Source organism: Drosophila albomicans, chromosome X (assembly GCF_009650485.2).
Source record: "Drosophila albomicans strain 15112-1751.03 chromosome X, ASM965048v2, whole genome shotgun sequence".
In the NCBI taxonomy this organism is placed as follows: Eukaryota; Metazoa; Arthropoda; class Insecta; order Diptera; family Drosophilidae; genus Drosophila; species Drosophila albomicans.
Window position 1 is genome coordinate 30,818,984 of NC_047627.2, and position 21,226 is coordinate 30,840,209.

At 36.8% G+C, this 21,226-nt stretch overlaps 5 protein-coding genes across 5 annotated transcripts in view; 2 read left to right on the top strand and 3 right to left on the bottom strand.

Moving 5' to 3' along the window:
• Positions 1-14,930, bottom strand: part of LOC117573381 (uncharacterized) — an 80,309-nt gene extending 65,379 nt beyond the window's left edge. The window contains exon 1 of the mRNA XM_034256582.2: positions 14,389-14,930. Coding sequence (XP_034112473.1) covers positions 14,389-14,512 — 124 coding nt within the window. The 5' untranslated portion in view covers positions 14,513-14,930. The remainder of the gene's footprint in view (positions 1-14,388) is intronic.
• Positions 14,931-15,356: 426 nt separating this feature from the next.
• Positions 15,357-17,146, top strand: LOC117577558 (zinc finger protein 93). The gene has a single exon (XM_034262393.2). The coding sequence runs from the start codon at positions 15,475-15,477 to the stop codon at positions 16,801-16,803; it is 1,329 nt and encodes a 442-aa protein (XP_034118284.1). The 5' UTR covers positions 15,357-15,474; the 3' UTR covers positions 16,804-17,146.
• Positions 16,842-17,035, bottom strand: LOC117577561 (protein BRAWNIN). The gene has a single exon (XM_034262395.2). The coding sequence runs from the start codon at positions 17,033-17,035 to the stop codon at positions 16,859-16,861; it is 177 nt and encodes a 58-aa protein (XP_034118286.1). The 3' UTR covers positions 16,842-16,858.
• LOC117577560 (small integral membrane protein 4) lies at positions 16,842-17,582 on the bottom strand. Its single transcript, XM_034262394.2, has 2 exons — positions 17,214-17,582; positions 16,842-17,153 (listed from the first exon to the last, which is right to left on the bottom strand). The coding sequence occupies exons 1-2, from the start codon at positions 17,365-17,367 to the stop codon at positions 17,059-17,061; spliced, it is 249 nt and encodes an 82-aa protein (XP_034118285.1). The 5' UTR covers positions 17,368-17,582; the 3' UTR covers positions 16,842-17,058.
• A 394-nt stretch (positions 17,583-17,976) lies between these two features.
• Positions 17,977-20,115, top strand: LOC117577629 (AP-3 complex subunit mu-2). Its single transcript, XM_034262495.2, has 6 exons — positions 17,977-18,148; positions 18,267-18,354; positions 18,442-18,767; positions 18,830-18,989; positions 19,251-19,703; positions 19,767-20,115. Exons 1-6 carry the CDS (start codon positions 18,114-18,116, stop codon positions 19,950-19,952), a joined length of 1,248 nt encoding a protein of 415 aa, XP_034118386.1. The 5' UTR covers positions 17,977-18,113; the 3' UTR covers positions 19,953-20,115.
• The last annotated feature ends 1,111 nt before the right edge of the window (positions 20,116-21,226 follow it).

The following is a 21,226-nucleotide window of genomic DNA, read 5'->3' on the forward strand; positions in this document are numbered from 1 at the left end:
AGTTGATAAAATTTTGAATTTTTTATTTCGTTAAAGCTGTTATAATATTATTATAAATTCCCTACACCATTAATGCATTAAGATAAGCAAATATAACTACGCCTACGTATTCTGAATACCAACTTTAATAGATGCAACTAGCAAAGTCGCTGCTGTAGAGGCTTGTAAACTCATTGACGGACAGGCAGACGGATAGCAGTATATATAGAATAATTTTCAGTGTGCTGCTAACTTATGCTACCTTTTATGACTTTTATATGCCGGGTACAAACAAAACATAACTTCATTTCGTTTGTTTTTGGCCCAATTTCAATTTGAAGTGCTGTTTGCCGGCCGCAGCTCAATATAAACTGGGCGCAGCAACAGCGAAGCTCACTTGTTACCTGTTAGTTGTTAACTGTTTAGCTGTTAACCTCTTGTTACCTGAACTGACCTCAGAAGAACACAGCTGGTCATTAAAGGCTGTCGCCAGCTCGTTGCTCTTAATGTGTCTCAGTCTCAGTCCACTTTCACTCTCTTCCTCTCTCGCTCTCTCTCTTTCTGTAGTGTGTGTTTATGGGGCGTGGTCAGCATTTAAGTTCGTCAAACTTGTTGTTGTGGCCGCATGCTGTGCAAGTGTTCATTCAGTCCACAGAAATTAAAGTGGGTGGCAAACGAACTGGAACTGTACTAAGCCGCTTATCGTCACACACACACACACACACGCACACACACACACTCACATATTTTGCTTTCAATGCGTTTTTAATTATCACAATTCTTGTTGCCGTTAGTTTCTGCCACTCATCAACATAATTTCGGTAGCTTGAAGGGCATTAAATGATTTGGCAAACGGGGTTTTAATTAAAATTGAGCTGGGAATACGTGACAACACATTTGGGATGAAAAGTGTGAGTCTCTTACTTAAATACCCGGCAGCTACTTTTTTACTATTACACTATTACATCGTAGTCTATAACAAAAAGTAGCGAAAGTTAGAATGTTCAGAATAGTTATAGAAATTCAGTACAACAAAGTTTCAGCTATTTGAAAATTTTGCACTAATACAAACTGACTTGTTGATGACTAAAACATATTGTAAGAAAATGCAATTGAGTTGAAATTAATCAATTAATAAGAATGAAAGTGAAAACTGAATTCACTAATATAAAAAGAGTAAAGTTTGCAGTACAGAAAAAGCAACATTTAGTTAATAGTAATTAAAAAGAAACGAAGGAAGAAATATTATAGTTAATAAAACCAAAATGGCAAATTAATTAAAATCCAGAAAATACAAATAATACAAATAATATCAAACAAAATATCGGAGATATCTTAAACAAGTTGACAGCGACACACAAAGAAACCCTTTTCACACTTCGAAATTAATATAAGTACAATAATAATAATAATAGAATTAGAATTTCTATGACTAAATTAAGGCATTGGCAGACACTTGACAAAGTCCGTAGTACAAAGCAGTAACTAACTAACTAACTAACTAACTATAGTTAGTGTGTTCAATTAGCGAAAGCAATTCGTGCCTCACTCTCTCAGTTGCCATTCATATTCAGTCAAGGTTATTTTTCTCTCTCTCTCTCTCTCTCTCTCTCTGCAGCAGCTTTAAGTCTTTTGAGTTGCCTCAACTTTGATTATTGAATTAATTTTTACATGTCAGACACATGAGAATGTGTGTGTGTGTGAGTCGTGTGTGTATTGAGTTGTCTGGCACTTGGCAATTTAATTTGCACGACAAACGTTAAAGGCAACACGGCAGCAACATTATCGTTGTCGGATTTGTCAACAGCAGAACAGCAGCAAAAAAGAAAGGGTTAAAATGTCTTTAGCGCTAATGAAATTAAAACGCGTGAACAGATTTTGCACAGCGACAACAAGCCAACAGGCAAAAGGACGATAAAGGTAACGAGAGAGGAGAGATGAGAATTCGAGTCGAGTCGAGGCAACGCGCAAAATGTGCACTTTAAGTAATTATGCGAGAATATTGCAAACTCTGCATAAATAACAGCAAAAAAAAAAGAATGTGCTGGGGGAAAAATGCGGATAAAAATAGCCAAATGAAAAGTAAATGAAAAGCTGAAATTAAATGAAAAGCCGCAACTAAAGTAAACTAAAGCAGTTAATGATTTAACGATAATTATGTTGGCATTCAAAGGAAAATGCGTAATTGAAGCACACACCAACACATAAACACATAAAGCACAAAATCAAATGAAACTCATCGAGAAAGTGAAGCAATTTCATTAGAAAACATTTCACAACAAGTTGGCCAAGTGCACTCGAGTGTCGCTTAACTTTTTGCCATCAGCTTTTTCACATGAAATACTTTTTGTGCAAAGTTGCAAGACAAAACGAGAGTAAACGAGGAGAGGGTTGCTCAATAAATATATCAATAATCAGCTTGCTACGATTATCTATAGCTTGTCAAAGATGGTTCACAAAAATATATTATATTTTATTTAGCTTCAATGGTTTTTAGATACTAAATTCTCTTTACCCATGTTTATTTTCAACAGTATTTACTAGACTATCAAAATGTATAAATTCTGTATACATTTAATACCATATAATAATACAATTTTTAAATGCTAGACTTGCTAAATTGTTAAATTCGGTAATAAAATGTAATACCATTTATAGAAAAAGTTAAAATCTAACAAGAACAAAAATACTAGACTCTCAGAATTCTTAAATTCAGTATTTAATTTTAATACCATATACAGTATTCAGTATTTATTTTTAATACCATATATAGTATTTTTTGTAGAAAATTGTATTTGATTTGATTGTTGATAATTTTAATAAATATGCCAGGTTTTGATAAATAATACATGATTATCTGAACGAACAGCAAAAAACTCTGTTGACTAGTATAAAATTGTTTAAAAAAAAAGTTTCAAACGATTCGGGAATGTTTTTATACCCGCTACCCATAGGGTAGAAGGGTATTATAACTTTGTGCCGACAGAAAATGTATGTAACAGGTAGAAGGAGGCATCTCCAACCCTATAAAGTATATATATTCTTGATCAGCGTCAACAGCCGAGACGTAGCCATATCCGTCTGTCCGTCCGTCCGTATGAAACACTGGATTTCAGAGACTATAAGAGATAGAGGTATAATTTTTTTCGACAGCATTTGTTATGTTTGCACGCAGATCAAGTTTGTTTCAAATTTTTGCCATGCCCACTTCCGCCCCCGCAAATCAAACAAAAATCGAATAACAAGCGTAACTTTAGAGCTACAGCTGTGAATTTTGGTATATACAATAATAACTATAGTAGTTATGATTCCTGAAAATTTGATTGCGATCAGAATTGTGGAAGTTATTAAATAAATACTTTTGTATGGGCAAAAACGCCTACTTACTAGAGGTCTGAGTTGCTTTGGCTGACAATCTGGTATATTGTGCCGTCTATGGTATATTTTGAATGCAGTACTATATCGATATACCATTTCGTATATTTTTAGTATTTTTTGTAGTATATTCGGTATATTTTGTATATTAAAGTATATTTCTTTTATTCAAAATGGGTAGAGGGTATCTCACAGTCGAGTACACTCGACTGTAGCTTGCTTACTTGTTAGCTCTAACTCAAGTAAGCATTCAAATGCTCAAACAGTATTACTTTGACAACTTAATCTTTGAAGCGCACTTAAATAAAAAATGGACGCCGAAAACGAGTTTTACATACTTTTATTACATTTAAATAACTTTTTTTTATCTCCTAATACAATTTGATTAGTTGGCCATCCGTCCTTCAGTCCTAAAGGAACCGTCTGAAGGAACTACAGAATTGGCAATTGGTATTTTACTATTCAAACAAACTTTAAATTGCATTGGCTAATATATGTTTTAGCATTACGATTTTCAAACCTAGAGCCCTATTTTTTCGAATCTACATCAATTAAATGTTCGTGCTTGACCCAAGCACTTAATGGTCATAACAATTGCATGCACTACAAAGTGTAGCATATTATTTGGGGTACATTAGTTAATTAGCTGCAGTCGCAATGCGTTAAATTCGATTCGATTTACATCTATTCGAAGTGTGAGTTGTCTTGCTAAGAAATTGCTGCTGATGATAATGGTGAACAATAATTAGAAATCATTAATTGAAGTATTTAGTTGTTGCTCCTTTCACTCACGCATTTTTTTTTTGTTTTTTTGCGAGATTGCTGCCTTTGCGTGTTTTGATTGAGGTAGACAGCTGATTGGGGAGGTGTTGCCATGCATGTGTGTGTGTGTGTGTGTGTGTGTGCGTGTGTGTGTGTGTGAACTTAACTCATAAATAAGTGAATGCATTGAGAGGCCAAAAGCGAAATCGAATACAAGAGAAACTTCAAACGCTTGCACGCAAAGGATTCAAGTCGAAGCTCTTCAACGTTGCATGAATGCCGAGGGGAAGGGCAACAAGCAAGCAAGCAAGAAAGGAAGGAAGGAAGGAAGCAACAAAAACCAAAAAAAAATAAAATAAAAATAATATTCGTTGCGGTGCTCCAACATTTCATTTTTATTTTTAATGTGTTTTATTATTTTCTGATGTCGTTTCTTTTATTTTATTTATTTTTTTTTGTGTTTGGTACAAATGAAATGCACGAAGCGTTCAAATTTCACAATGCAAAAATTTTACAACAAACAAAAACAAACAAAGCCCGCGGCATACCACACTACACACACACACACACGCACACACACAGAGAGAGCAGCAGGTGTCCCTGTGTATATATATATGTATTTGTGTGGGTGTGACAGCACGCAAAAATTCGTATTGTTTTAGCCGATGGCATTTACGAGCACAATACGCAGAAGAAAGCAAGCAAGCGACAGAGAGAGAGAGAGAGAGAGAGAGTGAGAGCGGGACGGACGACTAGAGCAGGGCAAGGGCAAAGTTAGATAGAAAACCAGAGAGAGAGAGAGAGAGGGAAAGAACGTAGGTATTCAGGTCGCATTCGATTGACAAAAACGACAGCTAAACTTTAAAATGGAACGAACCAACTTTAATCAGTTTTCGCCTCACACAATGAAAAGCCGTCGGAAAATGCAAAGAAAAATCTTCGAAATAAGCAAAAGAGTGATAAAGTGCAATATGGAATAATATAATATAATTTTACACATCAACAATATATTAAACAACATATAAATGAACTCCCTTCTTTTAGTTATCTTATTATTTTGTATAATAATTAAAATGTAAATAAATAAATAATTTTACAAATTTTGTTTGGATAAGCCTTACAAGTTAATGAGAAATTTTAGACTCTAATTTTAGCGCAACAATTGAAAAATTCGCACATAATAAACGACGATAAAATATATGAATATTATACATAAATATAATACAATAAAATACAGTGTATAAATATATATTTCTTCGTTATTTAAATGATAAGAAAATATATAAATAAATAATATATATATGTATATATATATTTCTTCGTTATTTTCTTATCATTTAAAACAAAACATTTGAACTCTTTAAATGGAAAGAAAACATTTCATCGCACTCTTAAATCAAATTCTCAAGAAATCATATTTAGCTTAAAATCATTAATTTTCGCATTTGATTACGATTCAACTCGCTTCGAATATATGTGAAACAATTAATCTAATGTGATGAAACAAAGTTAAAAAATTACAACAAAGAACTGGCGAACTTAAAGTCTCTGCACTTGCGATGTAGGAGGATGAAAGTAACGTCGAAATAAGTATAAGAAAACAGTCATAAAACACATTTTGCATGTGTGCGAAATGATTCAAAAAATGAGATATGTAAGTGCTACTGGGGCAGGCAGCAGCATTATGTGGCATGCCTCGCAGTGGCATGAGCTGCGTTTATATAGTACAACAAAAATAAAAGAAATGTATTTTCTGCGGCTTTTGTTACTGTAATTGTTGTTGTTGTTGTAGAAAGTCGACATATTTCATATGCAGGACGAAGAAGGAAAAAACAGTTGACAAATTTGGAAAAATTGCAACTGCGACAGCAACACACACACGCAGTCACAATTTAATGCCTGCTACAAATGCTGACGATGATTAAGCACAACAATCACGATGATGACGATAATCATCTCGATTAAGAAAGATGTTGAGGGAAAAAACGCTCGCAATTTTCGCAAACAGCAGCGCAAAATGTTGTTTATCGTTTATTTGTACACAAAATATAAAAAAAGTCCAAGTAAGAAAGCTACAGTCGAGTATGCTCGACTGCGAGATACCCGATGCCGATTTTTTAAAAAAGCAAAATAGTATTATATAGTATTATTCTTAAAATATACTAAATAATATGCATATATTATATTATATTATACCAAATATTATAGCGAAAAAAATACAAAAAAAAATATCACAGGTCACATTTTATATGTCGTTGAAGTAAGACGAAACAATATTTTCGTCGTCGAAAATTTTAATTTCCGGGGTAAAAGTGGGCGTGGCAAAAATTCGAAACAAAAATGATCCGCGTGCAAGCGTTACAAGTGCTGTCGAAAAAAAAATTAAAGCTCTATCTCTTATAGTTTCTGAAATCTAGGTGTTCATGCGGATGGACGGACAGACAGACGGACATGGCTGAATATACTTTATGGGATCGAAGATTTCTCCTTTTGGCTGTTACATACATTTTCTGCAGGCACAAAATTATAATACCCTTCTACCCTATTCCGTAGCGGGTATAAAAAAAAACAAAATGGAAAGAGGCAAAAGCAATGTTCGTACGATTCGTATGTTTACAAAATATACAAATCCCTCCCCTCTCTCTTTCTCTTTCTCTTTCTCTCGGTATCTCTGCACCATGTTTCATGCTCAGCCTTTTCGAGTTTGATTGATTTTTTTCTCTGTGGTTCTAATGTACAATTTTAATATTTGCACAAAATATTTGAACATTCATCCGCACGTTATTTATTTGTTATTGCCACCTTGTTTCATGCTCGCCACTGCCGCCGCCGCACGTGGCGTATACTTAATGTTGCTCAATAAATTTCTCAGTTTTAAATGCGGACAAAACAGTGCTCAATAAGTTTGTTTGGCATTGCATTGCATCTATTTTTTGACACTCTTCTCTACAATTGTCTTCCTTCCATTCACCATGAATGACACTAGCTGAAAAGCTCATCAAATATTCTATGATTGTGGACTTTACGACTTGGCTTTTAGAAATCTTCTGCAGACGTCAAAGTGCTGTCAGCATTTGGCAGTTAGTACAATAATTTTGCCAGCTAAAGGTGCAGGGATTAATGAAAACATTATTGACTCAATTGCGAATTGATTAATTACCTGAAAACATTTTTTAGGAATATTATTATACATTATTATAAGCATACAAAATTTCTCTTCCTACAAGAGTTCTATTTCTAAGCATTAGAATTCGAAAATAGAATCTTAACTCAAGCTAGTTTTTCCTCGCCAAAATAACTCAACAAAGACAATCACTTGTAATGTTGTAAACTCTTGCAATTTAATTGAATATAAGCAGCTAAACATTCAAATGTTTTTTAAAAACTTCTAAATACAGATGGGAATTATAAAAAAACACTCAATGAATTCAAAATTCGTTTTTTCGCAATTAATTTAAAGAAAGTATAAAGTGAACAGATTTTAGAATACTTGCATTTAATCACTACGATAATAGATTAATCACAGCGCATTTCAGCCAATGTCATTGCGGAACAAATTGAATAGCTATTTAATAGTCGAAGCATATGAATTTAATTGTGCACATTTAAATAAAAATACTTTTGGTGATTTAAACAAATGCTACAGCCAGTGTCATTTGGGAGGCTGTGTGTGGAATGAAATGGAGCAAAAGCCCGATAGATTTTTGTAGAATGCTTTGTCCATGCTGGCTGCCCTTGCGGGAGTTGGTTTGCAGCAAAACGAAAAGTAAAGTAAAAGGTAACCCAAGCTGCTATCACAGCTATCACAGGCCATCAAGCTGTCCAGATAAAAAGCCCGACTGTATTTTGTGTTTCTGGTTAAAAACAAAGTCCTGTGAATCACAGCTAGACAGACAGACAGACAGACAGAGAGTGAGAGGAAGAGGAAGACAGAGAGATGGGGTCAGGGGCAACAGCAGGTGATGGCAATGTTACGACAATGTATACTTGCAACGCGTTGTGCTCTGTTCTGTGGCAGCTGGCAGCGCGTCGTGGGAGTCAGTATTAACTGGCTTACGGCGGCAGTGACAGGCCGGAGGGACATAAGAGAAATAGCTGGATAACAGGATAACACGAATAAGGGAGAAGAACAATGCTTTCGCTTCTACTACTACTATATTTATTTCACTTGCGACATTCAAAATTACATTGCTCGAACTCGAAAAACACAAAACTGAGATTTGACCCGACTGCGTGTTTTTTTTTTATACCCGATACCCATACGGTAGAAAGGTATTATAACTTTGTGCCTCCATGAAATGTATGTTACAATCAGAAGGAGGCATCTCTGACCCTATAAAGTATATATAGTCTTGATCAGCATCAATAGCCGAGACGATCTAGCCATGTCCGTCTGTCCGTCTGTGTGTCTGTGTGTCTGTGTGTCTGTATGTCTGTGTGTCTGTCCGTCTGTCCGTCTGTCCGTATGAAACACTGGATCTCAGAGACTATAAGAGATAGAGCTATAATTTTTTTTCGACAGCATTTGTTATGTTTGCACGCAGATCAAGTTTGTTTCAAATTTTTGCCACGCCCACTTCCGCCCCCGCAAATCAAAAAAATCGAATAACAAGTGTAATTTTAAAGCTAGAGCTACGAATTTTGGTATATACAATAATTACTGTAGTAGTTATGATTCCTGAAAATTTGGTTGCGATCAGATAAAAATTGTCGAAGTTATTTAGGAAATACTTTTGTATGGGAAAAACGCCTACTTACTAGGGGTCTTAGTTACTTTGGCTGACAATCTGGTATATTGAGCCGTCTATGGTATATTTTGAATGCGGTACTATATTGATATACCAAACATATCATTTGGTATATTTTTAGTATTTTTTAAAAAGTATTTTCGGTATATTTTCAAAATGATACCGCAATATTTTGCCTTTATTAAAAATGGGTAGCGGGTATCTCACAGTCGAGCACACTCGACTGTAACTTTCTTACTTGTTTTTTTTTATACCCGATACCCATACGGTAGAAAGGTATTATAACTTTGTGCCTCCATGAAATGTATGTAACAAGCAGAAGGAGGCATCTCCAACCTTATAAAGCCATGTCCGTCTGTTCTCATTTTGCACTCAATGGTATTTTTAATGTGGTACTATATCAATATACCATATATAGAATTTGGTATAATTTTACGGTATATTATTTTGGTATAGTACTAAATGAATACCACACTGCTTTGCTTTCTTTTTGAGTGTAGAACTTTATTAATATACCAAATATGGCATTTGGTATATTTTTAGTGTATTTGTAGTACATTAATTTAGCACGGTTTTAAAGTGCTATATCAATATACCAAATATAGACTATGGTATGTTTTTAGTAGTTTCTTGCACTCTATGGTATTTTTTTAAGTGGTACAACTTTTGGTATATTTTTATGGTATATTAGTTTGGTATAGTACTAAATGAATACCACACTGCTTTGCTTTCTTTTTGAATGTATCACTTTATTAATATACTATATCAATATACCAAATATGACAAGACTATGGTATGTTTTTAGTAGTTTGTAGCACTCTATGGTATTTTTTTTAAAGTGGTACTATATCCATATACCATATATAGCATTTGGTATATTTTTATGGTATATTATTTTGGTATAGTTCTAAAGGAATACCACACTGTTTTGCTTTCTCTTTGAATGTAGCACTTTATTAATATACCAAATATGACATTTGGTATATTTTTAGTATATTTGTAGTATATTAACACGGTTTTACTTTCTATGGTAAATAGTACTACATCAATATAACAAATATAGACTATGGTATGTTTTTAGTAGTTTGGCGCTATATTAATTTGGTATATTTTTTTAATTTACAAGCGCACTTTTATGCTTTTACTAAAAATGGGTAGCGGGTATCTAACAGTCGAGCACACTCGAGTGTAGCTTTCCTACTTATTTGTTATCTGTGTTGTCTGCGTTTGGTTTCTTTGTTCCGACCGTTGGTTTCTTATGCAGCCGATTAGTCGGCACTCCATTTAACTGTCATTTGCAGGCACAACTCGAGACAGTTAAGCCAACTGCAGTAACGACGATTACGACGACGTCGTCGTCGTCTTCGTCTGCGTCACCAGAGACGTCAGTTGTTGCTTGCACAACTCCCGTTCTCCCTTTACCCGCCCAGGGGGTTAATCGCCTTGGGTTATTTATATATACAGAAATCCGTCAGAAAACCTGAGGAAAACCTGCAGAGAACCTTCAACTGCAGCCCAAAAGAAAACTTTAACTCAAAACTCGACAACAACAAAAATTCATATTTCTTCAATTTAATTCAATGGGCAGAAAAGGGAGTGGGGAGTGTAGCGGGGGGAGGCAAGGTAGAGAAGTGTGTCGCAACAAATACATAAATCACATACATAATTCAACATCTCAAATAACTTTCTTTATTTTGTTTTTACTCTGATTTGCACACAACAAGAGCAGAGCGAAAACAAATTATTGAATTATAATCCGATCCGAGAACAAAAAGAAACCTCACAAGGTATCCCCAACCTTCCCCCTTTCCCCTTCTCCCTCCCTTTCCCCCTCCCCTCTTATCCCACACTCTCTCTGGTTGCCCTCATCAAACACACATAAAAACATGGACTTTATACAGGTGCTGAGCAATTTTTTTATAGGATTTTCCAATCTATTTGCTTTGGCGTTTCACCTGCTCGCCATAAAGTCCAAATACATTAATAGTAGAGAGATCCTTGGTTATTGTCTCTATATAAACAAGCAACGCATTAAAAGATAGTATATTAAAAAACGCTTTTAAATCGTGCTCAACAAGCGCACCGACTAACTTATACTCTTATACTTATCTGTCTCTACGGGTTTAAGTTGATTTGACATATTTTGCACTCTATGGTATATTTTGAATATACCAAATATAGACTTTGGTATATTTTTTAGTATTTTTCTGTATACTGATTTGGTATATTTTTAAATTAAAACATGATTTTAATTTACAATGGATCGCGGGTATCCCAGAGTCGAGCACACTCGACTTTAAGTTTCTTTCTTGCTTCTATTTGATTTGATTTTATTTTGCCTAGCATTTGTGATTTCTTTGTGCAGAATTTAGGAAAAATATTTATTGGCTATTTGTAATAAAGAAAGAAACCAAAAAATCATCATTTTAAATACTGTCATAAAAAGAACTCTGGAAAATAAAGTAAATTGTGTAAATTTATGTGTTTTGAAAAATAAGATTTGCTTTGAACTACAGAAATACATAAAAAATATAAAGACATCTACAATTTCCAATTCAAAATGTTGAAAATAATTTTAAAATACACTAAGCATTATACAATTATAATTTAATATGTTTTAGTATAATAAAATACTAAGTATAACTATAATATTTATAAATAACAAAAAAATACGTTGACATCTCTTAGATTAATGGCAAAAATTTCTGAGTGGAAAATATTTCAAAAATATTACGAAAATTATGAAGAAACTTTGTTAGAGACGCCTCGAACGAATCGAACATTTTCTGTCTTCAAGTCAACCTCACTAACAAGCTTTATAATTGCAGGGTATGCCAATAAAATAGCCCAAAAAGCTGTCAAAATTTCTATATTTTTCGTTTTTGCCATCTGTTAAATAATTGAGTTCATTTTGACACCTGCTGTGCATTTGGTAAAAGTTTTCGATGCTTTGCCTCAATTAATGTTTAAATAAATACTCGTAAATTCACAATATTTACGATTATCGCTAGCCGAATAAAAAAGAGTCTTAATAAGTCTATTAAATGTGCATTTATTGTATTGAACAGATTTATGACGAGTCAAAAAATATAGTAAACCAGCTACACTAGTTGCCTTTAGTACATTTTGATTTCCCTTGCTTTTTGCCAACTATTTGCTACTACTAAACTACCGTTAAATCACTTAGCTTAGCTGACAGTTAAAACCCTTATGCGATGCTAAATCTCAATCTCTGAGACTTTGCTTCGAGTTGCATAACAACTGGCAAGTGAACGACGAGATCAGCGTGGAAAAAGTTAAGGATACAAGTATTTCGAAAAGTTTGCTGTAATTGAATGAAGGCAAAATGACCCTTCACACATCGTTAACGTCATCAGCAGCATCTTACACATCATCATCATCATCATCATGGTGGAAAAACTTGGCCAGCAAACCCGTTTGGTCAATCAAAAGTCAGCTTATGGTTCAAGCGAACTCTTTTTATTTTTTGACTATGAGACGTCGAAGCGAGTCCGGACAAAGTTTTTCGGTATTCACACTTTGCCACAGATTATCTTTAGACAATTCGCTTGTCTCTCATTGTTTGTAGTCCAAAGATTGAGAATTGAAAGTTGCAACAGCTTGCGATACTCGAAATATGCAATATTTTGTGGGCATATTAATAGCATTTGCCTTTTACACATAAACGGAAAGCAGCAGTGATGCCAGCATAACGAAATAGCTATAAAAGCTAGAATATTTAGGAAACCAAAATTCTATATCGTTATTATTATTTGTTCCCAAGTTTATATTTTTAAGATTGAATTGAAATTGCTTCTTTAGAGATGCAATATGATACACAAAGTGATGAAAAGTAATTCTTTAGAGATGCAAAATTGATCAATAATGAAACATAACGACATTCTATATTCTCAACAAAACCCTTTCTTTTTATTTGAATGAAAAGTTATAAAATTACAATTATCCCAGTATACAATATTATTAAAGTGAATACTTTCAACGCTAGGTGGAAAATTCCAATCCAGTTAAAAAATTGAATCACACATCCGTTATAATATTTTTTAAATATATAATTTAAATATATTTAAAAACATATTTCTGCCAAATTTAATTCCATCAATTAAATTTCCTTATCAAAAAACCGCTGAACTACTTTCAATATAGCTAAATTAAAATTTAGCCCGAAAATAGCTAAATTGTAATGCACTATGCTGCAGCTGTTGGTTCAATTGAACGGTGAGAAAGTGAATATTGGTAAAGTGAATACTTTCAAGACTAGCTGACAAATTCCAATCCAGTTAAAAAATTGAATCAAACGTATTAAATAATATATTTAAAAAGTATTTTTTATATGATTTAAATATATTTAAAAACATATTTCTCCATCTAATTTAATTCCTTCAATTAAATTTCCTTATCAAAAAAAAGGCTGAACTACTTTCAATATAGCTAAATTAAAATTTAGCCCGAAATTAGCTAAATTGCAATGCACTATGCTGCAGCTGTTGGTTCAATTGAACGGTGAGAAAGTGAATATTGGTAAAGTGAATACTTTCAAGACTAACCAATTGCTGGCAAATTCCAATCCAGTTAAAAAATTGAATCACACATCCGTAATATTCGGCACAAAAAAATATTTTTCAAATATATTATTTAAAAACATATTTCTCAGTCTAATTTAATTTCTTCAATTAAATTTCCTTATCAAAAAAAGGCTGAACTACTTTCAATATAGCTGAATTAAAATTTAGCCCGAAAATAGCTAAATTGTAATGCACTATGCTGCAGCTGTTGGTTCAATTGAACGGTGAGAAATTGAATATTGGTAAAGTGAATACTTTCAATGCTAGTTGGCAAATTCCAATCCAGTTAAAAAATTAAATCACACGTAATATTCGGCACAAAAATATATTTTTTAAATATATTATTTAAATATATTTATAAAACTTATTTCTGCCTAATTTAATTCCATCAATTAAATTTCCTTATCAAAAAAGGCTGAACTACTTTCAATATAGCTAAATTTTAAATATAGCCTAAAAATAGCTAAATTGTAATGCACTATGCTGCAGCTGTTGGTTCAATTGAACGGCGAGAAAGTGAATATTGGTAAAGTGAATGCTTTCAAGGCTAGTTGGCAAATTCCAATCCAGTTAAAAAATTGAATCACACGTATTAAATAATATATTTAAAAAGTATTTTTTATATTATTTAAATATATTTAAAAACATATTTCGCCATCTGTCTAATTTAGTTCCTTCAATTAAATTTCCTTATCAAAAAAAGGCTGAACTACTTTCAATATAGCTAAATTAAAATTTAGCCCGAAAATAGCTAAATTGTAATGCACTATGCTGCAGCTGTTGGTTCAATTGAACGGTGAGAAAGTGATGTTAAAGCGGAAACCCCACAAAAGGCAACACAGATTTGTGTTGTAAGTACAGCAAGATCTGCTTCTTCTTGCTGTCGCACATAAATTAAGTATACGCACTGTATGTAATGCGGTGCGCCGCATTCGACTTACCTCGTGTAAACAAGCAGAGCCGTATGAAGCAATCCAGCCAACGGAGTTGCGTGCTGGCGACGCCCAGGGATTTGTAGTTGTAGTTGTTGTAATGTGAATATCTACTGCGGCTGCTCAACGCCATTGCAACGCGATTTACATTGTTTTCTATTTGTATACTTATTTTGAGCACCAACACAATTACACACTTGAACAAAAATATGAAAACAAAATAAAGTGGCAAGAGTCACAGCACATACACAATTAATTAACAAACAAATGTTCGCGTTCCTGTTGTGTCACTTGTCACATTAATTTTGCAAATGCGCTCTGCAATTAGCAAACAACAATAACAACAACAACGACTGCGACTGCGACTTTTGCGCGCCAAAAAAAGGAATAGAACTCACAAACACTTGCGTTTTATCTGCTTGCGTGCGTCTGCTTGCGCTGCTGTTGAATGGCAGCATGCAACTGAGCACTGTGCCACCAATTGGACGCGCAAATGGCTTTGGCGCGCGCCACACAAAAAAAAAACCCGAAAGGAAAAAAAACACACACACACGGAAAGCACAACATGTCGACCACGAACAAACCCGAGTAACCGTAAAACGGCACAAACTCGATATGGTAACACCGCGGCTGTTAAGACGTACACACGCGCACTGTGGGGGCGAACACAACACTTGTGTGGCCAATTAGAATGTTTCACCATAATTTACACGTTATTTACAAAGCACCGCAATTAAAATTAAAGAATTATATGAACCGCAAATTACACGCACTTCACTTCACTTCACTTCGCGTTTCACGTAAGGAGCAAAAACATGGCAGGGAGCGATGTTAAGTTGGCGACGGCAACTGTTACGCCGCCGTTGAGCCACTGTTCTTTGCATGGCTAGGGTGGCAACGTTATGTGCATTAACAGTGCACAACTGTTGCGTCACCGTTGTGCCGCTGCTGAGTATTTTGTTTACTTTGCCCGCGGTGGCAACATTCGGCCGCTGTTGCGCCACCGTTGCGCCGCTGTTGACAATCAGAGATCCATACGTTTTTTTTTTTTTTTACTATATTGTGTACTTTTTGCATTTGGATGTGATTGCAACAATGCGTACGCTACTTAGTGGCAACAATTGCCTGACGTGTCTACATCCCATGGAGACTGGAAGTGAAGGCACAAACATGAACGCGGAGCTGCAAGAGTTGCTGCAGCGTCATCTCGATTGGCAGCCGGATGAATTGAGTTGCGAATTGTTGCCGCAACGACTGTGCAACGCGTGCCACCAGCTGCTGCTGAGCTACGAGCAGTTCCAGCAGCAGGCACGCAACAGTCGCCAGCAGCTGTTGGCCATGCTGCAATCGCAAAGGGAGAACAAACAACAAACTGCCAGCTTTGAAATCGTTTACGAGGAGCACAAAACGGATGACCTGATGCTGGACAAGACAGCGCTGGAAACAGAGGATGATAACGCTGCTGCGGCTGCCGACAATGCTCCTCAACCAGATCCATTTGATGAACCACCTGCTGCCCCAGAGCAGGTGCAGCAGCGACGCTACAAAGGCCTCAAGAACAGCTTCAAGTGTCAGCAGTGTGGTCACTGCTTTGCCCACAATCTGACGCTGCAGGCGCACATACGTAAGGTGCACGAGGGCAGCAAACGGCCGTTTCAATGTGATCGCTGTGACAAATGCTATAGCTTCATGGGCGGCCTCTACACACACATCAAGGAGATTCATGGCAGCCAGAAGCGATCGTATCCCTGCGATTATCCCGGCTGTGAACGCATCTACATCAGTTGCATTGCCATGCAGAAGCACAAACGGCTGAAGCACAGTGCCAGCTTGCCACCGGGTGCGGCACGCAAATATGTGTGCGAACAATGCGGCGCCACGTTCAATCAGACGGCGAATCTTAAGTACCACCGACGCACCAAGCATCCAACGGCAGCGGAGGCGGCAGCAAACGCTCGCGATAGTGAGCGACACTTTTGTGAGCTGTGTCAAAAGCATTTCCATTCCCGCTACACCCTCAAGTATCACAATATGCAACAGCATGCGGCGGCAAGCTCCGATCCCGATGAGCTGCAGCAGCTGCACGAGTGTCAGGTGTGTGGCCGTCGCATGGCCAAGCGCTTTATGCTCGTCCAGCACATGCTGATGCACAGCAACGACAAGATGCCCTGCGAACATTGTGGCCGGCTGTTTGCCCGCAAATTCGAACTGGAGGCGCACATTCGTGCGGTTCATCTGAAGCTGAAACCCTTCGATTGCAAGTATTGCGCCGAATCGTTTGCATCGCGTAAAACGTTGCGACACCATGAGTATATACACACCGGGGAGAAGCCGTACGTTTGCCAGGTGTGTGGCCAGGCATTCCGACAGCAGACGTGCCTCAAGAATCACGGCAAGGTGCACGACAAGCTGCTCAACAAATGAGCTCGAAGCTCAAAACCAATTTGTGTATAATAAATCAAATGTTTTAATTTGCAAGTCAACTGTTTGTAGATTTCTCTGGCTGCTGCAGCTGTTGCTGCTCCTTGGCTATGTACGCGGGCAGATCGTCCAGCGGCTTAAAGTACAAGTGAACCGCTTGGGAGCCAGCCATCATGGCCAGCATTGCGCTGCCCAAGAATTTCATGTATTGTCCCCACGAGACGCCAGCGGGCATCGTTAAGCTGTGTCTCTAATTGTCTATTCCTGCTGCTGTTTTGCTTGTTGCTGCAGTTGCTCTATATGCGCCTGATCCTCCACGTAGTTCTTTGCCTGGCGACGTTTGAATGTGCGATCTAAAAACAAGCATATTTTAGAATAGTTGCCCAAAGCAGTTTTCGCTTCTTGTCACTTACAGAAATTCGTTTCGCCCACCGTCCAGTTGATCATGGAGAACTCGAGTGCGGCGCCCAGCACAAAGAAGATGGGCAGGAAGCGATAGATGCCAAAGCGTCGCTTGCCGGGCCAATTGTCGAGGAAGCGTCGCACCAAATTGCTGTGCAAACTCATTGGGCGATTATGTAAGCGTGGGGCGGCTTTTCAGTTTCGCTGCCCAGGGCGCTGTGTAAACGCTGTGTCTGCTGCCACAGGTTTGAGGCAGTGAATTGCCGCAAACTTCGGTGTTAATAAAGCAACTTGTGCTTAACAATTTAATACACGAATTTAACAATAAGAGCAAAGCCACATTCCCATGCTCAGCTCAGCTGTTTTGCTTAACAGTCGTCCGTTAAACACCTCCACAACTTTTCTCGCTCCACCTGTTAACAGATGTTAACTTTACATTTGGCGTGCGCTCCGTTTTGCGTCAGTTGCGTATAAAGAGTGCTCGCTTACGCCAACAGCTGTTAACTTCACCTTACATGCCTACATTGATTGATACAATTTATTTAACTTTGTCAAAGACGTTAATGAGCTGAAGGCGTCACTCCCGTTAATAGTCATATTTTGAAAATGTATCGCTAGATAGTTTAAACTTCTGCCTTGAATATTTTTCGCTAGATACTTAGAACAGTTATTTTAATCGTTTTCCTTGCTTAACGGGTGCTCCGTTTTGCGTTAGCTGCGCAAATTTGCTTCTCCTTTACGTTATTTTGTGTCTAACAACAGCTGTCAGCCTTACGTTAGCGTAGTGTATCAACTTTTGTGTTAAACACGTAAACACATCTATTTATTTATTTTTATTGGCGAAAAATTGGATGCCATCGATCTGCAGATTTATGCATACTTAGCCAACATACAAAGAACGAACAACAATTATGATACACAGTCTGTTCATTGTAAACAGCAGCGGGTAAGCAATCCAATCGGACATACAATATGCCGTCTTATCACTGCACTGTGAAAAAGCATTGAAAACAAAATCTCCCCCACTCTTTCTCTATCGCGCTGTCTCACTCTCGCACCCACAGCGAGGTCTTTCTGGAGAAGCATTGGCGTTCCGTTGTGTCGCGCTCCGTTTGCGAATACTTTCTCGACGCCCAGCGAGCCGCTCCATACGTAAGCCACGTTTGCAACAAACAAAACATGTCGAAACATGTCAGCAAAAACCGAGCAGCTTCAAATTTGACTAATTCTTTCATGCAGGATGTGCCGCCCGTGATTGCCACGCCTCATTATTACCTGATCACCGTGCAGAGGGACAGCGTCTCCTTGGTGGCCGCCTGCAAACAGGAAGTTCCGCCATTGTTCGTGATTGAGTTTTTGCATCGCGTCGTTGACACATTCCAGGATTATTTCGGCGACTGTTCCGAGTCGGTGATTAAAGATAACTATGTGGTTGTCTATGAGCTGCTTGACGAGATGCTCGACAATGGTTTCCCCCTCGCCACCGAGAGCAACATACTCAAGGAGCTAATCAAACCGCCAAACATATTGCGCACCATCGCCAACACTGTGACCGGCAAAAGCAAGTCTGTCTTAAGGTTCAACTGGAGCAATCTTCTCGAGCTTAATTCTGGTTTTTCATTTGCAGTGTGAGCACCACATTGCCCTCGGGTCAATTGTCGGCGATTCCTTGGCGACGCAGCGGAGTGCGGTACAACAACAATGAGGCCTACTTCGATGTGATCGAGGAGGTGGACGCCATCATCGATAAATCGGGATCAACGGTGTTTGCCGAGATTCAGGGACATGTAAGTAAAAGCAGAAATACTTTAATAATGTATTAAGACTTATAAATTAAGAAATGGAAATTCATTTTGTGATATTTACTCCAAAATAACTCAAATATCTTTGGGAGTAGTAAAAATATAGAATATATTTAAAAAATTAGATTCATTCTAAAAAATATTTCTTTATTCTACTCATTATTTTATAATTTCATTCTTCTTGTTAGTTATGTTGAAATTTCGAACATAATATAATACTTAATGATTATTTCTCTACACTTTTAGATCGATTGCTGCATTAAGCTGTCGGGTATGCCCGACTTGACGCTGTCGTTTATGAATCCGCGTCTCTTCGACGACGTCTCCTTCCATCCGTGCGTGCGCTTCAAGCGCTGGGAAGCTGAACGTCTGCTCTCGTTTATACCGCCCGACGGCAACTTCCGATTGATGTCGTATCAATCGTATCAGCCATCGGTGGTGACCATTCCCATCTACATACGGCACAACTTCTCGATTAAGACGGGCGAACAGGGACGCCTCGATCTAACGATTGGACCGAGGAACACGCTGGGACGCACTGTGGACAAGGTGAAGCTGGAGCTGACGATGCCCAAGTGTGTGCTCAACTGTCTGCTGACACCGAATCAGGGCAAATACACGTTCGATTCGGTGAGCAAAACGCTCTCCTGGGATGTGGGACGCATCGATGTCTCCAAGTTGCCCAACATACGTGGATCGGTAAAGCATTGATATATACTCTATATGTTATTTGATTAACTAATTATTTTCACATTGTTCAAGGTGTCGATAATGCCGGGCAGCACAAACATCGATGCGAATCCATCGATCAATGTGCAATTCCAAATCTCACAGCTTGCCGTCTCGGGGCTCAAAGTGAATCGCCTCGATATGTATGGCGAGAAGTACAAGCCCTTTAAGGGCGTCAAGTATTTAACCAAAGCTGGCAAATTCCAGGTGCGCATGTAGCCACGCCCAGCCTGCCAGTTTACTAAGCTTTAATTAAGTGTACAACAAGAAAAAGAACAAAGGCAACTTTTTAAGTTTTCATTTTTCCAACATACGAATTGTACTGTGTGTGTGTCTCACTAATCTCTGTAAACTAATGTTATATTATTATAATCCATCTTTTTTTTTTTGACATCAAAAATGCTTGTTTAATTCTATTTCAAGCTAAACTTGGGGGGACTTATTTTCATAAATGTTTGTTTAACTCTTTTTCAAGCTACATTTTGGGGGAAAGCTTTAAATATTTATATTCGAATTTTTCGCAAGCCGAATAGATTTGTTCAAAATACTTAAAAGTTCTCTTTAATTGAACATGCTCGCCTTACAGATACAGATATAAGATATATATAAGAAATTGTGGATATAAGACAACGACCGCTAGATGGCGCTAACACTACGTGCATTGCTTTCTTAGTAGCTTTTTTGTTTAATAACTTTGCCATTTTCATGAAATGTGCACATAAACTTAATATATTTGAAGAATACATTTTTCATATTTTATTAATTGATAATAGTGTATATAATCTCTATATAAATAAAAGTAAACGCTTTCATTAATTATTTTGAGAACAATTTGTGGCCCTTAAACAACGACCGATAGATGGCGTTAGTATAATTTACACTGTTCAACAGTTTTTGTTTAACTTTGTGATTTGCCTTTCTAATTTTACACTATCAAATATCTTTTATAGTAGATACATATATTCCACATATAAATAATAAAATTTAATGCGGTATTTTGTGTTTCTAATTTATCAACAATTTATAAAATTGTTGTTTTGAATTCCTGATGTTTAACAACAAATTCTTAGACCTTCAACAGAAAAGAACTAAAGATATTAAGTTTACTCAAACCTAGTAACTTTTGCACAGTTACGGGGTATGCAAGCTGCCGCTCTCTTACACACTCTATGTGTGTGTGTGTGTGTGTGTGTGTGTGTGTGTTGCAGCGTCGCCATATTTAAAACTGGCTGCAGAATCTTGTTCGCCACTTGACTGGAAATCAAGTTGCAACTTCGCCAGTCGCCAGTCGCTTAGCAACAAACCTACAAATGAAACAAACAAAAAAAAATGCTTGTAAGAAAACTTCAGTCGAGTGTACTCGACTATGAGATACCCGCTACCGATTAACAGTTAAAATTATATACTACAAAAAAACTTAAATATATAATATATCAAAGAGTATATATAGTATATGTTATATGGATGAAGTACTATGTACATTTGAAAATACT

Excerpts from the sequence above, each read along its gene's own strand:
- LOC117577560 (XM_034262394.2), bottom strand. The coding sequence starts at position 17,367 with ATGAGTTTGCACAGCAATTTGGTGCGACGCTTCCTCGACAATTGGCCC. Across the intron at positions 17,154-17,213 it reads GGTGGGCGAAACGAATTTCT|ATCGCACATTCAAACGTCGC; the intron begins GTAAGTGACAAG and ends GCTTGTTTTTAG.
- LOC117577558 (XM_034262393.2), top strand. The coding sequence starts at position 15,475 with ATGCGTACGCTACTTAGTGGCAACAATTGCCTGACGTGTCTACATCCC.
- LOC117577629 (XM_034262495.2), top strand. The coding sequence starts at position 18,114 with ATGATACACAGTCTGTTCATTGTAAACAGCAGCGG. Across the intron at positions 18,149-18,266 it reads TTCATTGTAAACAGCAGCGG|CGAGGTCTTTCTGGAGAAGC; the intron begins GTAAGCAATCCA and ends TCGCACCCACAG. Across the intron at positions 19,704-19,766 it reads TGCCCAACATACGTGGATCG|GTGTCGATAATGCCGGGCAG; the intron begins GTAAAGCATTGA and ends ACATTGTTCAAG.
- LOC117577561 (XM_034262395.2), bottom strand. The coding sequence starts at position 17,035 with ATGCCCGCTGGCGTCTCGTGGGGACAATACATGAAATTCTTGGGCAGC.